This window comes from Adiantum capillus-veneris, chromosome 11 (assembly GCF_014529385.1).
Source record: "Adiantum capillus-veneris isolate H3 chromosome 11, ASM1452938v2, whole genome shotgun sequence".
Taxonomy (NCBI): domain Eukaryota; kingdom Viridiplantae; phylum Streptophyta; class Polypodiopsida; order Polypodiales; family Pteridaceae; genus Adiantum; species Adiantum capillus-veneris.
In genome coordinates, this window is record NC_140941.1 from 38,967,519 (window position 1) to 38,980,116 (window position 12,598).

At 46.6% G+C, this 12,598-nt stretch overlaps 1 protein-coding gene across 3 annotated transcripts in view; it reads right to left on the bottom strand.

Moving 5' to 3' along the window:
• The window catches only part of LOC147447124 (uncharacterized), a 326,621-nt gene that overhangs the window by 132,354 nt on the left and 181,669 nt on the right, over positions 1 to 12,598 (bottom strand). For all 3 annotated transcript variants that reach the window (XM_086523017.1, XM_086523016.1, XM_086523015.1), the window contains 4 exons: positions 8,089 to 8,165; positions 7,910 to 7,999; positions 7,677 to 7,720; positions 6,720 to 6,786 (listed from right to left, as the gene is read on the bottom strand). In XM_086523017.1, coding sequence (XP_086379143.1) covers positions 6,720 to 6,786; positions 7,677 to 7,720; positions 7,910 to 7,999; positions 8,089 to 8,165 — 278 coding nt within the window. The remainder of the gene's footprint in view (positions 1 to 6,719; positions 6,787 to 7,676; positions 7,721 to 7,909; positions 8,000 to 8,088; positions 8,166 to 12,598) is intronic.

Genomic DNA, 12,598 nt, shown 5'->3' on the forward strand with positions numbered 1-12,598 from the left:
TTTTGGCTCACCGAGACGGTGACCAGTCTTGTGGCGGGCAACCTGTATAGCAGGCTACAGTGTCACTTTCACAGGACACAGTTACAGCTAGTACAGTTGGTCTGGTCTGTTCACACTGGACGGACACTCTGGGCAGTGACACTTGGCAGGGATACGGATGGTGGCCTAGTGGACATGTGGCCAGGTCACACTTAGCTGGCCGACATTTATGAGCCGTTGGTGGCTCTTTATGATTGTATCTATGAGTAGTAGCCGTTGGGTCATTATCTTTATCTTATATGGATGGTCGGTTCATCGTCTAGGTAGCGAGTCTTACACAGAGCACTGCTTCACCATCCCTGCACATCTGAGCCTCGACACCCCATTTGTACCTGTGAGTCCTGGGCTGGAGCTGAGTGTGCTGCCACGCCAGAGTCTGTACATGGTTCTTTGAGCTAGTCGAGTCCACATGTTCTGGTCCACTGTTGTGTCTCTGTTGTTATCCATTGTTCCTGTGTTTCATTCTGTTTGAGAGAGTTTCCATTTGTTTGAGTGAGATTGTCACGCACATTGCACTGAGGGGCACCCACACTGTTGAGAGCACGACACATTATCTGCGCTACACTCACGGTAAAAGTCAGTAGCAACTGCACGCATGTCCTCTGGCTCAGAAGCAATTGACCCGTCTAGCCTCCTCAGCTGACTGACCTTGGCATGCGTATGCCGAGGTCCCATTGCCTCGAAGAAAGCACCACTCACTCTGTCACCCACCTGTGTCCACTTAGAGGCCTGTCGATGGAAAGCAAACTCATGGCGCCGCTCCTCTGTGCTAACAAGCTCCTGGCGAGCCTGTTGTATCTGCTCCTCCAACCAAGGGCTGTCTGGATGCTGCTTCTGCATCCTCTGCAAGGAAGCAATGCCCCATTTGAGACGCTGCTCCTCCTCTCTCGCTGCAGCCAGGCGAGCCAAAGACTCTTGGAGAAAGAAACGACTGATCTGAGCTAGTCCTGAGGCCACTCTGTCAGCAGGAGAATCCTGCATGTCCAAGCTCTCTGTCCAGAGAGCCTTTGCTCGCTCTCTGAGTGCAAAGTCCAACAAGACCCTCTCAGGGATGCGTAGCATCGTGCTCCCCCTCCTCTGTCTGTCTGCCACTGTGAGGATCACTGGTGCATGGTCCGAGAATGAAGTCTTTGCCAGAATGCCAACTGTCCCACCCAAGTCACTAAAATGGTCACTAGTGTAGAAGCGATTTATCCGCGATAGATTCACTCCTCCCACTCTACGGTCCGAACGAGAGAAGGCCAGGCTGTCTGGGGGCCTCACAAAACTAGAGTGCTGCCACACATCCGAGACCCTCAGTCATACAAAACCTCTCCCAAGCAGCCAGCTCAACTCCATGCACAGTAGCATGGCTACCACCAATCCTATCAGAAGGGTTCTCCAACATGTTGAAGTCACCCCCTATGCACTGTGTTCTGCCTGCGGCAAAGACTCAACAATCTGTGACCAAAACTCTGCTCGTGCACTCGCTACATTGGGCACATATATGTTCACGAAGCCCACAAGGCAACCCTGAACCTGCATAGTGATCCACTGAGCCCTGCCTGGCACAATAATCCCTCTGCCCACAATGGCCTGCTGCAAAGAGTCCGCAATAGTCATACATACCCCACCTTGGATACCTCCAGGTCCAAAAGCAGTTGACCGAAAAGTATCATATCGTCCACGCAAGAGCTGACCACAACGTCTGATGCGGCTCTCACACAAATGGTACTCCTGTAGCATAAGGAGATCAATCTCTCCTCCCACAAGGCAGCATTGAAGCTCCCGACGTAGTCGGCCTCGCTGACGCTGAAACTAGGGCCCACCAAGTCCCTGCACGTTCCATGAGACAACTCTCATGCTGTCCGCAACAACTAAACGTGCTATCTTCGAGGCTGGCTTGGATGGGGAGTAATCCGCATCCGAGTGTCTTCTAGATAGGCGTGAATGCAACGAGTGCCTGGCCCAAGCCCAAGTAGAGCGAGCCGTACGTAAAGCAACCTCCTCTCTCCAGGAGTCCTCATGAATGTGTACATAGCATGGCAAGCACTGCGTATCGGCAAAGAAATAAACCACAATGTGTCTACATCCTGTTGTATCTGGAGGGGTCACCGCAAACTTGGCCAATGGCCACAAAGTCTAAAGCATGTCTGTAACTCCTAGTTCTCCCATGTGGTGAGAGAACTCTAGGACCTGTGTATGCAACCACTCCAACACTGAGTCAAGAGTCCACTCAGTCTGATCCCTGCCGCAAAGGGGAAAAGAGAAGCCAACCGCTAAGTCCAAGGCCTCTATCCCCCTAGCTGCAAGAAAAAGAACATGGACCCTGAAGCAGGCTACCTCATGGTCTGTTGAGGGGTCGCGGAGAAAACGTGTAAAGTCGTAGTCGAAGAAGTTCCATCGGCACGAGGGATTGCTACAAAGGGAGACGTCTGTACCTCTAGAGGGGGTCGCAAAAAGGGCTGTCCCTCTCTCGCCAAGCAACTCGTGGCAAAGGCATTGCCAAGAGATCTCCTAGCAGCCGGAGATGGCCCTGCCCCCTGGGTCGATTGTGGAACTGGAGCGGGAGGGGGGGGGGTGTAGGAGCAGGGGGTAGAGGTGGAGAAGAGGGGCCGGGGGAAGAGGCGACGGGGAGGATGATGAGGAGGGGGGGAACTCGGGGGGCGGGGGGGGGGGGCTGTCGAGGGTGAAGCTGAGGTGGGGCTGGAGCAGGGACCTCATCTTGCTCTAGAGGACCGAAACTATTTCCGGTGATAGTTTCCGATGGGAACCCACTGCTGCTGGGTAAGCGCTTGAGGACCACTCTGAGTGCCAGGCTGTCGTTGTGGCCCCTATTGTCGTCGACCACGGACCTGCAGCCATCCCTCCTCCGTTGGAACCCAAGGCTCTAAGGGAGGCTCTGCATGTGCGCGCTGTCTCTCCCTGTGGCTGTTGGCTAGCCCTTGCAGGCTGGGGCTGAGCCTGTGGTCTAGGACAAGGCCTCCTCCGTGGACAGGCCTTCGCAAGATGGCCCATCTGTCGACAAATGAAGCACTGGTTGGGGAGGCCCGAATACTCCACGCTTTGTCTAAACCAACGCCCACTCACTCGAGGCAGAAGAATGACCTCTGGGAGAGTGTGAGTGGCCCTAACCAGAACGCGGACTAAGGGAATGCCGACTACCGTGCGAGGTGTCTCCAGGACAGTCCCAATCGCAGCCTATCCTGGACAAAAGTGGTAAGTACTCCCTCCGCAAACCAGGAAAGCAGACGGAGATGGGGCTGTCTTCCTCCTCTACCAGAACATCTGAAGCAGGGTCAAAACCATGTCTCCACTGTCGAAAGTGGGCTCGAGCTGCTCGGATGGTCAATGGACTCATGGCAATGACCTTGGACGCCATCTCGAGAGTCTTGTTTGGTAGTAGCCTCGTCCGAGGATCTGAACGTCCAAGATCTTGCCCACCTCTGCAAGAAGGCGGGCCTGGAGAAGGTCACGCAGCTCTTCTCTGCTGGGTCTGGTGCCGAGAATCTTGCAAATGACTGAGGTCGCCTGCAGACTCGCCTGCAGCAGACGATCCACCTCTACGGCTAGGCTCGCTTGCTCTGTCGGAGTAAGAGCAAGTCGAATGGTGGGCTCAGCGGGGTCGGGCGAGGGGACTTCATCAGAGTCCCTCTATGGCGGAGCTAGAGCCTCCATCTGTGACTACTGTTGTGAGGAAAGGGGGGAGAAGCGTCGTCGAGAAGAGAAGCTTTTGCTGGACCGAACCCGTCAATGGTACTGGAGAGGCCCGACAAGCAGGATGGCCGTCATTTTGCTGGATAGGGAGGCGGGGCTGGCGGGCTGAGGTAAAAAGTGGGACGGCAAGCAAATAGGGCAGCGGCGAAGGGCGGGCAGCGCAGCGGGTAGGGTGACAAGCAGGCAGGGGGCAGCGGAGGCGCGCGAGGGCAGGGGGGGGGCAGCGATGGCGAGAGGGTGGGCGCGACAGTAGCAGCGAGCCGTGGAGTTTTTGTGTGCATTACATCCTCTGTTATTTCCCAAGATAGCAATACTTCTCAAGAGCATCACTAAAGATGATTATTCTAGCCTCATCACCACTTTTAAAAACCTACGAGCACCAAAACTTCCAGATATCGAAGCATCACTACTTGAAGAAGAGCCTAGGCTCAACAAGAAGATGGACCGAATCATTGAAGGAGCTCTTTATGCCAAGGGGCAACCAGCTGCTTCCCTGAACACTATAAAAATTTTTAAGTGCACCTTTTGCAGTAAGGACGAACACTTAGAAGAATACTGTTTTGCAAAGAAGACATAGAAAGTTTGCTTAGTTGAATCAAACACTAAAGATTAAAAATCTTCACAAGAAACTGCAAAATTTTGTGAAGTAGACGAAGATTGGGCTTTTCTAAGTCCACACTTTTGTTGCATTTTGTTTTTTCGCTCCAAAAAATTCTTTTTTTATCCTAGGCAGCATACCTAGTACTTTGATGGGCATTGTAAACAGAGAATGGTAAGCTCTTTTTGGGGCCATCCAGTTTTTGATGATCTCTGTTTTATAGAAATCTCGTTTTTTATTCACCCGCTGTCATCATAACCCAAAGCTCCTAGCATTGCCTGCCCTAGTTATTTGTGTGTGTGTGTGTGTGTGTGTGTGTGTGTGTGTGTGTGTGTGTGTGTGTGTGTGTTCGGTCAGGCAGGGCTGCCCCCTTAGTGCTGTGTTGTATGCTGTTGCTACTCACTAGTTGTTGACTTATCTTGATCACTTGACCTCCGTTCAGAGTCTGCATGCTCTGCGGTTACCTTCGGGTTCTACATACATTGGCCAGGCTTACGCTGATGATTCGTTGTTTATGCCTCGTAATCAGCAGGAGGATGTCAAGGTGATTATGGAAGCATTGGAACTGTTTGGCATTGCGGCTGGGCTTAAAGTCAATTTATGTAAATCGAAGCTTCTGCGCCTCCGTTCTTGTGATTGGCATAGTATGTTGTGGCCTGGTGAGATTGTCTCTTCAAATGTGATCACTAGGCATTTGGGTTATCCGATTGGATGGAATGTTGCTCACTCTCAGAAAGTCGATTGGGTTATGCAACGCTTGAATGTCAAATTGCATTACTGGAAGCTTTCTACTTGGCCCTTGCATGTTCGTCTGCGAATTGTTCAGAGTATCCTGTTAGCATATGTTCAGTTCTTTTTGCCACTGATGCATTGGCCTCGCCGATGTCTTGATTCTCTTATGTCGGACATTATGTCCCATTTGTGGCGGACTCATGCTACCAAAAAAGGCTTACGCTTGCTGTCGATGGAGAAGCTTTGCACTCCTAAACGTTTTGGTGGACTGAATATCTTGGATTTACGCAGGCATGTGTATGCGCGGAAAGCTATGTTGTTGCCCACTCTTGTGCAACAAATTCAGCCTTGGACATTGATGTTTGCATTCCTCGGTCAGCACGTTGTTACTTCTGCTTTTGGCCATTGGCAACCCTCTCTATGGGAGGTAGTTTTTGGCAAGATGGAAGGGCACATTCCTGGTTGTCCACTTGCTTCCTCTCTAGTATCTGCTTGGAAAGAGGTTACGATGCATTTATCGTGGACTCCTCGGCAGGAAGGTGATTCGATCCGATTGGAAAGTCTCCATTGGAGCCGGGCATTCTCTCTTACTTTGTTCCACTGATCACCCCGTCAGGCTTACTTTCTCTCTGGTCGTGGCATTCGAGTGGTTGAGGATGTGGTCGATGAGGCTGGATATACTTTTGAGTTTTCCTTGGCTGCTCGTCGTTTTGGGTTGGGCATGCATTACCGTCAGTTTTGGAGAGAGCTTCAAAGCATGTTGCTCGACTTTTTGCCTGTTTCACCTTTGCCTGATGGTGATCGCATGTTTGATTGGGCCTTTCGGGACGCCTTTTCGAGCCATTTCTGCGGGTCGAATCTATGCTATTCTTCTACCACGACCATGGCTGGATGGTCATTGTAATGCCATTTGGCGCATGCACAAATCAGACGTCTGGTGGAGGAGGCTCCTCTCTGCCTTGTGGAAAAGCCATTTGCCTTTGAAGGAGCGTCTGTTTCTTTGGCGATGTTTGCTTGGAGTGCTTCCTGTTGGCACTTTTCTTCGAGCGCGTCATATTCGTCCTTCTTCTTGCATTCGTTGCTCGACTGCAGAAGAGGATATTTGTCACTTGCTGTGGGATTGCTGCGTTACTAGAGACTTTCTTCGACATGTATCGGCGTGTTTGCGGCTCCGTTTTCCTGGGGTTGTCTTTCACAAAAGGTTTTGGGCATTTGGCATTTTCTCACCGACGTTAACGCGTTTTGCGGTCTTCATGTGGGTCAGATACTGGGCTTTCTGGACCGTGTGGAGTCAGCGTAATGCTTACATGTTTCATCATACTCATGCTGATCCATTCCCTCTCTTCAGGCTTTCTCTTAGGCAATCGTTACGGTTTGCTTTGGAAGCTGGTGATATCACCTTAGAGATGCATCAGCTTTCATATGAATGTTTTTAGCTACGCTCTACAGATGAGGAGTTCTGTGCTCCTCCCCTTGTATATGATCTTTTCGGTGGGTTTTCCTCGCTTTGAGGTTTCCCACTAGTAAATTAATCAATCGATTTACAAAAAAAGTGTGTGTGTGTGTGTGTGTGTGTGTGTGTGAGAGAGAGAGAGAGAGAGAGAGAGAGAGAGAGAGAGGTTGATGCTCACAATCTCTCTCTTAGGGCACGTACTCTTCCATCAGACAGCGACAGGCGTGAGAAAACAGAGAAGATTCTGGTCGACACCATATCTCCAAGCCTGCAGCCAAAAGATACCAGCAGATTGGCTAAATTGACAGATTCTTTCAATACAGACACTAAAGACAAGGAAATCTGATAATAAAACATCACAAAGTTGAGTATTCAAAGCAGCTAAACAGAGAAAAGAATAGATACAAAAGATGCCACATGTAAAGCCTAAATTGAGAGAATAAAATTCCAAAAGCTTCCTCATGAACCTTGAAGGCCTCAGTGTCAAGCATCCTGGAGCTCCTGATTAGGTGATGCTAGCCCATACATACATATGTCTAGGAAAACCACAAAGATGAAAAATCTATACCGAGGTTAGATTGTAGACGATAAACTTATATTGCATGTATCCTTTGACAGTAAAATAGAACATCATAATTTTAATAGTAATGGCCTTAGTACAGGGAAAATGCATCACAGTTGCAAAATAGACCACGACAATAATATACATCTTGATTGAGAGGATAAAGTATAAAGCTTCCACATCTTGAAGGTCTCGCTGAATGGTTTCAGCATCCTTGAGCTCCTAATTAAGCGATGCTGCCCATACAGACATATGTCTAGGAAAACCTACTGAAATTCAGACTCTAACAATAACCTTTGTATTGAATGTACATTGTATATAAGAAGTTAATGAAGTTTGCAGCGATAACACTTAGGACAAGGAAAAGGAACGATTGCAATCTAGATCCTTACATTACTATACTTTAAAAGCTCCTGTGTGGACTTGAAAGATGAGCTTTAGCAACAGGGAATCCTAGACCAATATGTTTGGTACCCAAAGAAAGAAAGATTATAACATCCTTTGAGTGCGAGTGGGCCTAACGGAGAGTCTTTTTTTTATATATTTATTAGCAATACCTTCCTACCACAAGGCTGTGAGAGAAGGAAATAGCTTACCCTTTCTCTCCAACCAGAGGGCATTGCAATCCAACAAGTAATGCCTGTTCAAATTCCATCATAAAACCGTGATTTCAAGGCAAAGAGAAAGTGAGGCCATTCCAAGCACAAGTCAGCAATCATTTTCTTTGTTTTCAACAAATTCCTTCCACTGCTCAAGGAAGCCCTTCACTGAGGTTACACGTAAGATGTGCAGCTGCCAGTAGAAATTAAGTTTGAGGATAAAACAGTACCCTTATCCAGCGAGATTGTGGAACGATATTCATGTGCTTCTCGATACTCATGAGAAGGCGTATTATAGAATCCCCAAGTCTCTTTAGAATCTAAAGCACTCAAACAGAGATTATTTTCAATGCTGAAATTTGTGGAGTTCCCACAGAGATGGGAAATCTTAAACATACAAGAGCTATACCTCTAAATTACGTAGCTCTAGAATTCGTTGGTATGCATTCCGAATAGATTCCACATTCAAACCAAGATCCCCAACATCTGAGAGTCAATATGGCAAGTCAAAACAATCTGTTGAGAAGCATTAGTTCCAAAAAGATAACTATAAAACGTATAGACAGTAAGAAAATGACAATCAATCGAAAAGGAATTGCTTAGAAGTTACAAGCCCAAAATACCATGATACGATCAAAGAGTATGTGGAACTCCAAACCGTTTGGCATGTCTTTATTTATTTCATTTTATTTCTTTCAACAAGAGCAGCGGGCTTGTGCATCACTACTCGTTTGTGCATTAGCTCCTCCACAAGCTTATTCCCCTTATGTTTCTCCATTGCTAATGCAGATTTTTGAAAGGTATTGAGCTATGGAGGTTCATATGGGAAGCTATGAAGCTCCATATAAACACAAACGGCTCAAACGTAAGCATAGAAAAATACAGCCGATTTTTCATTATCATAGTGCCTTTAATCAGGCCTTCTACAAAAGCATCTTTAGGATAACATTGGGTGCTCTTTCCAGCTTGTGTGGCATCTTCTTGAAATATGGATGATGGAATGTTTTTGGCTTAGAGGAGCTTCACAAAGATAGGCAAGTCGGGCTTACCCAACACTTTCGGCTATGAGAGTACTTAGCTCCTCTCACAGCACCCACTTGTGGCTTCCTCATCCCCCTGCCCAACATCTCCCTGCCCAACATCTGTCGAAGAGTGGGTTCCATCCCCTTGGTGCAGAGGGTCATCAGTAGTAATACACAGCAATATGTGATTTTTCTCGAGTTGTGCATCATGTCGAGTTTGGTATGCATCTCAACATTCTGGAAGACACAAGCAGAAGGCACTTGTTTTTTCCACCTCAGCGATTGCGTGAAGTTAGTCTTTCATATCATTGCAACTCACTACGATGCTGAGTTGTGACAGGCAACATATGACAGTCCTCTTGGTTGGTCTACATGGGGTCCTAGCTTGGATACTTTATGTGGTTCACTTTTCCCTAGTCGACTCTTTGGTCTAGTGGGCTCACTCATTGGCCACAATCTGCTGGTGGGCAAGAGATGGACTAATGCTTACCTTGCGTACCACCCATCACACAATCTACCTGGTTGACCTCATCTTGGGAGATATTTTTGTCCTCTATATGGCGGCTATTTTATTAGTCCTGGTGTTGGTCTCATCTCAGTAATTTCAATGCACAGTGGCTACACAAGTTACTGACAGCATGATTCTCTGCACTATCTAGACATTGTAGCGTAACCGCGAAACATTTCAAGGCCAAAACGTTTCACCCTGAAACGCGACGTTTCACCACGAAACGTTTCAGTCCGCATGTTTCGGTCTGCTCTCATTTTGGACTGAAACGTTTCGTGGTGAAATGCCGCATTTCAGGGTGAAAAGTTTTGGCCTTGAAACGTTTCGCGGCTACGCTACAATGTCTAGATGGATCTTGGAGAATGTGCATTGACTATAGGGCTCTCAATAAAATCACAATCAAGAACAGATTCCCTTTCCAAGGATCAATGATATACTCGACAAACTTCAGAGGTCCTCTTGTTTTAGTAGAATTGATCTGAAGAGCGGATATCATCAGAATTTCTCTGGGAGGCGTCTACATCAGAATTGATCTAAAGAGAGGATATCATCAGAATTGCTCTGGGGGACATCTACAAGACAGCTTTCTGGAAAACTTTTGGTTTGTACAAATATTTGGTTATCGGAAAAGCAAATGAGGTGGGCTAACATCTTGCCACAGTTTCATTTCCAGATAGTCCATGTTTAGGGACAGAAGAATTTGGTAGCAGATGCGTTGTCTAGAAAACCCTTGGTTCTGGCTACTTCCGCAATACATCATCGAAGCTTCGAGGATATGGAGGATCAGTAGGCCACAGATCTTGATTTTGCGAATATCTTTCACCGGATACAAAGTGGAGAACCAATTGCATGCTATCTAATACAAGACGGCTATTTGATGCGGAAAACGATGTTGTGTGTTACGCAGCCTTTGAGGGAAAATGTTTTGACAGAGTGCCATTGTCCACCTTTTTCGGGCCATCGCGGCATAGATACCAGCTTGCAGGGTGTTGAGCGTTACTTTTACTGGCCGAGGCTCAAAAAGGATGTGGACGAGTTTGTTCACAATTGCTTGGTATGCCAAAAGGTCAAGGTTGATAGGCATAAGGCACCAGGACTTCTATAGCCTCCCGCCCCTAGGAAAGCATTGCTATGGATTTCATTTTTTATCTTCCCAAGACCCAAAGTGGGCATGATGAGATTTGGACAGTCATTGACAGATTTAGCAAAGAGGTCCACTTCATTTTGGTAAATAAGATGGTTAAGCCTCACCATTTGGCGAGACTATTCGTCTCACACATTTTTCGGTTACATTGCATGCCTAAGTCTTTAGTCTCGGACAGAGATCCCCGATTCACAAGTTTGTTTCAGAGGCCAATTTGGGAGAGCAGTGGCATGCAGTTGCAGTTCTCATCCTCATTCCATTCACAGATAGATAGGCAATCAGAGATAGCCAATTTAGTGGTTTTGGATTTATTGAAGTCTTACATTTCGGATCAGAAGACTCAATGGGAAAAGTACTTGCCCTTGGTGGAATTTGCCTACAACAACACCGTTCATTCATCGACGGGGAAGGCGCCATTTGAAGCAACCGAGGGTACTAAGATGGTTCCTCCATTTCTAAGAACCAAAGATAACATTTTTGAATCGCATCAATATATGAGCCAAGGTTCGCGAGGCTCTTCAGAAGTCACAAGCACGGCATAAGAAGGCAACTGATAAACATCGACGCGACTTGCAATTGAGGAAGATGACTGGGTGCTCTTATGATTTAAAAAGGCACGCCTCAGGAAAAGAAAGAGGAAGGAGCGGCTTTTTGCCAAAGCTAAGTATGAGATATCATACCTTCACATTCAACAAAAGATAAATGATGTATTCTTCAAACTGAAGTTGCCAAATACTTGGAAGATTCACATTGCTTTTCATGTGAGTCTCTTGAAACCATTTAAGGGTGATGTGCCAGTTGATTGAAAGCTTGATGAGCAACCTGAAGTTGAAGAGAGCGAGGAGATACTCATTCCAGAACAGATACTGGCTCACAAAGAAAGAAAAGTAAAAGTGATACGGTGGTTCTTAGTGAAATTCAAGAAGTATCTAGCATTGGATGCGAAGTGGCTGGAGGAGGACCTAGCAAATAATCCTCATATATTGGAACTTCATTTTGAGGCTTTCGGTCTAGCTGCGTCTATTCAGAGAGATCCCAAAAGGGGTGAATCTGGTGCAGACGAGACTACACAAGATGGGAGTTACTCCGCTCCTTTGTCATAGATGGAATAAAGTCACTGATTTTCCGTTGGATTTCAGGGATACTAATGTGCTGACGGTATTCTGCTTTATGACTTTATGAATTAAGAACTTTGAAATGGGAAATCCTGAAAATGAATATGATTTATGTGTACTCTCTCATGTGATTCTGTTTAACTGCAGGTTTGAAAGACAAAATGACTGCAACATTTCGGTCTTTGGATTCTATGGACATGATCGCAATAAGAATTATTTAATCCGACATCAGTCAGGTCCGGTGTGGATCTAGATGCGATAGCTAAACACGTTGCCAAGAATCATGGTCCTAGATCTCGATGGATTTTGTGTGATTTGATTTGATGTTCAATGACTGTCATCTTTGTGCGAGTGCTGGATTTGTCTCATCTAGTGCATCGGTACTTAGAGCCGGTGTCTACTAAACTGGTTTATGGCTTCTATCTGTTTTTGCAGGCGTAATCGAGGGCGATTACAATTCTTTCAAGAGGGGCGTATGTCACAAAATAATGACGTGGCATGTCCGCCCGGAAATTGACTACAATTAAAGTTATAAGGAGTTCGATGGGGCCCAGGGGACCCTAGAGAGAGAGAGAGAGAGAGAGAGAGAGAGAGAGAGAGAGAGAGAGAGAGAGAGAGAGAGAAATGAAATGAAATGAAATGTTATATTAACATCTTCAAAAGGCCAAAGTGACCTATGAGACCAGAAAGTTACAATGCAATGTATCTGATACAAAGTCACATTAACAAAATAAATTAAACTAGGATAACAAAATATAAATACTGCGGGATCCTAAACTAAGCATCTTCATAGAGATCCATCTTCATCTACACTCTGGACAACCAAAGAATATGGCTCAAATCCTTTGATGTAGCCTCGTTCGACACTGTGTAGCTCCTCTTCTCCATCGGGGTCCTCTAGATCTCCCTAGCTCCAATGCTCGGTCTATGAGAATGCCAGTAGTGCGGGTAGACCTCTCCACTGTTGGCTACCCTCTATTTGTTCTTCTGGGTGTACAATATCTAGTGTAAAGAAATCTGTGATCTGTCTCTGGGGTTGTCTCTCTTCAGCTCTCCTCAATAAAGTTTCTCTATGCCTGTGTAACTCAAGTAGATATAGCACATCTTTGATCCTCATAACTCATGACCCT